A 1,997-nucleotide genomic window follows, 5' to 3' on the forward strand; every position below is an offset into this window, starting at 1 on the left:
TATATTTACGGTCGGTAAAGTCGCACGCAACTTATTGTTGATATTTTTCTATTATATCTTTCAACTTTAGATTTTTGAAAAAAATTTACAGAATATCAAAATATATCCGATAATAATGATCAGGTAATAATAATAACTATATAACAATAATCAGATAGTAATAGTAATTAATTAAATTTTAAGAAGTGCAATTTTGAGAATTTCGAAAACATTCGAGGATTCGAATCGCGAAAGTTCAAGCTTAAAAATTAATAAAATGTCAGGAGAATAATTGAACAATTCTTCTCATATCACATATTTATTTGAGAAATCTCTTTGGTATTCTTAAGACATTTTTTATTAGTTTTATAATATCGACGCTAACGTCACTGGCAACGATTCTGCGTTTCGCTTTTACACGTGGATACTGGTCGTGCATTTTTTTTTTATAGAAACCATTAGCCGCTGCATCAGCATCGGTAGAAATAAGTAGTTACACGTTAGTAAGGCTGCGTGCCAGGAAAATATGCGAGATACGAAAATATAAGACATGTACGAATGCATTATAGCTTTTTCACGCGGTCGTGAGACTAATTTCAATGACTCATCATCATTGCCGTCATCTCATCGTCATCGTCGTCATCATCATCATTGTAGGACATTGTCTGAAAAGTTCTACGCTTACTACCAGATTTGATTCACATGTGGCCACAGGAACACCAGTCTGACTGCGTACAAAAATGAATGGCTATTTGTTCTTCCAACCACATATGAGTTAGAAAAACTTTATTTTCTACGTGTAGCGTGTTATATGTCTTGGCGTGAAATGGAATTATGTTGCTGCTGTTGCTGCGATTTTAAACTTTAGCCGTGTTAGTCTTCATCCTTGAAACGACGATAGATGGACTGAACATAAGTGAAGACGCACTTCCAATCCGGCCGTTGCATCATCACCATGTCCTCGACGTCAAGTAACGGCGCGATCCCAGCGACTTCGCTGCAAGAGAGAGAAGTTCTTAGGTTTGCGAATAACAAAAAAAAAGAGATTAACTAATACGTAAATATCTCAGCATCTCGAAATGAGAAATTCGGAGCTCTTACTCGGCCTTCGTAAAAGCGAGTTCGAAGTTTTTCCTGCGGTTCTCCGGACGTAGAGAATTGTAGTCGAAAGCATCCGGCCTAAAGTGGTGGATCAACGCGCAGAATGCCAAACCGTTGTTCCAGCTTGTCGAGAAGTTGTCAAGCTGTACATTCTGGAAACAGGATGAAAAAGTTTTTATACGTATAATAATTCAATAACTCGCTAACCGCAACGTGCTTTTTCTCGATAGACACAAAGAGAGCGTCGTAAGAATATTATTTTACATAACGCATATACGATGCACACTTTACCTCGTACTCTTTGGTTTTCGATCGGCACCACGCCAGTAAACGCTCTTTAATTTGCGCAGCGTTATCTCGTACGGTTGGTTCGGTGAATTTGAATCGAAATTCCGTGGCCGGCGATTTTACGGGGCTAAACGAACAAATCAGGGACAAAATATAAACCACTCGGCAAGATGTGAAGCAATTAATACATGTAAAATTAGCATGTCTTCTCTTTCGCTCTGTCAATCAGAGTCTTCTTCGATGATCTCTGCCACGTCAAAGCGTAATCGTTAGTTATACATATCGTGCAGTTTTAATTTCTGTCCTCACCTTGGCGACAAACTGGCGCTATTTTGCCTGTCGAGCTGACGGAACTTGGCGAACGGCGACAGCGGCTTCTTCGGAGCTGAAAGATCAACAGGGCGCTGTAAAGCCTACGAATTAACGCTCAGAAGCGCACGATATAATGTTAGACTCGTATCGAAATGCATACTAATTGTAAGATCTGACTGAAATGTTAATGTCTCTCTTTCTACATCTATTTTAATTGTCTATAACTGAATCCCTGGTAACAAAGGCGTCAGAGGTGCGGAATTATTAGAAAATCTGGATCTAGCAGAATCGTTCATCTCTCCACTCTCGTCGCGTGC

General features: G+C 39.3%; 1 protein-coding gene across 1 annotated transcript; it reads right to left on the reverse strand.

Moving 5' to 3' along the window:
• Nucleotides 1–279: 279 nt before the first annotated feature.
• Nucleotides 280–1,781, reverse strand: LOC112463555 (smoothelin-like protein 2; the record flags this gene model as incomplete). The annotated part of the gene is made up of 4 exons (XM_025030006.1): nucleotides 280–976; nucleotides 1,081–1,232; nucleotides 1,372–1,495; nucleotides 1,678–1,781. Coding segments are annotated over 4 exons (504 nt in total), but the record flags the coding sequence as incomplete, so codon positions are not given.
• Between the last annotated feature and the right edge of the window lie 216 nt (nucleotides 1,782–1,997).

The sequence above is a fragment of the Temnothorax curvispinosus genome, unplaced genomic scaffold, assembly GCF_003070985.1.
Source record: "Temnothorax curvispinosus isolate PA1 unplaced genomic scaffold, ASM307098v1 QBEX01001431.1, whole genome shotgun sequence".
NCBI lineage: Eukaryota > Metazoa > Arthropoda > Insecta > Hymenoptera > Formicidae > Temnothorax > Temnothorax curvispinosus.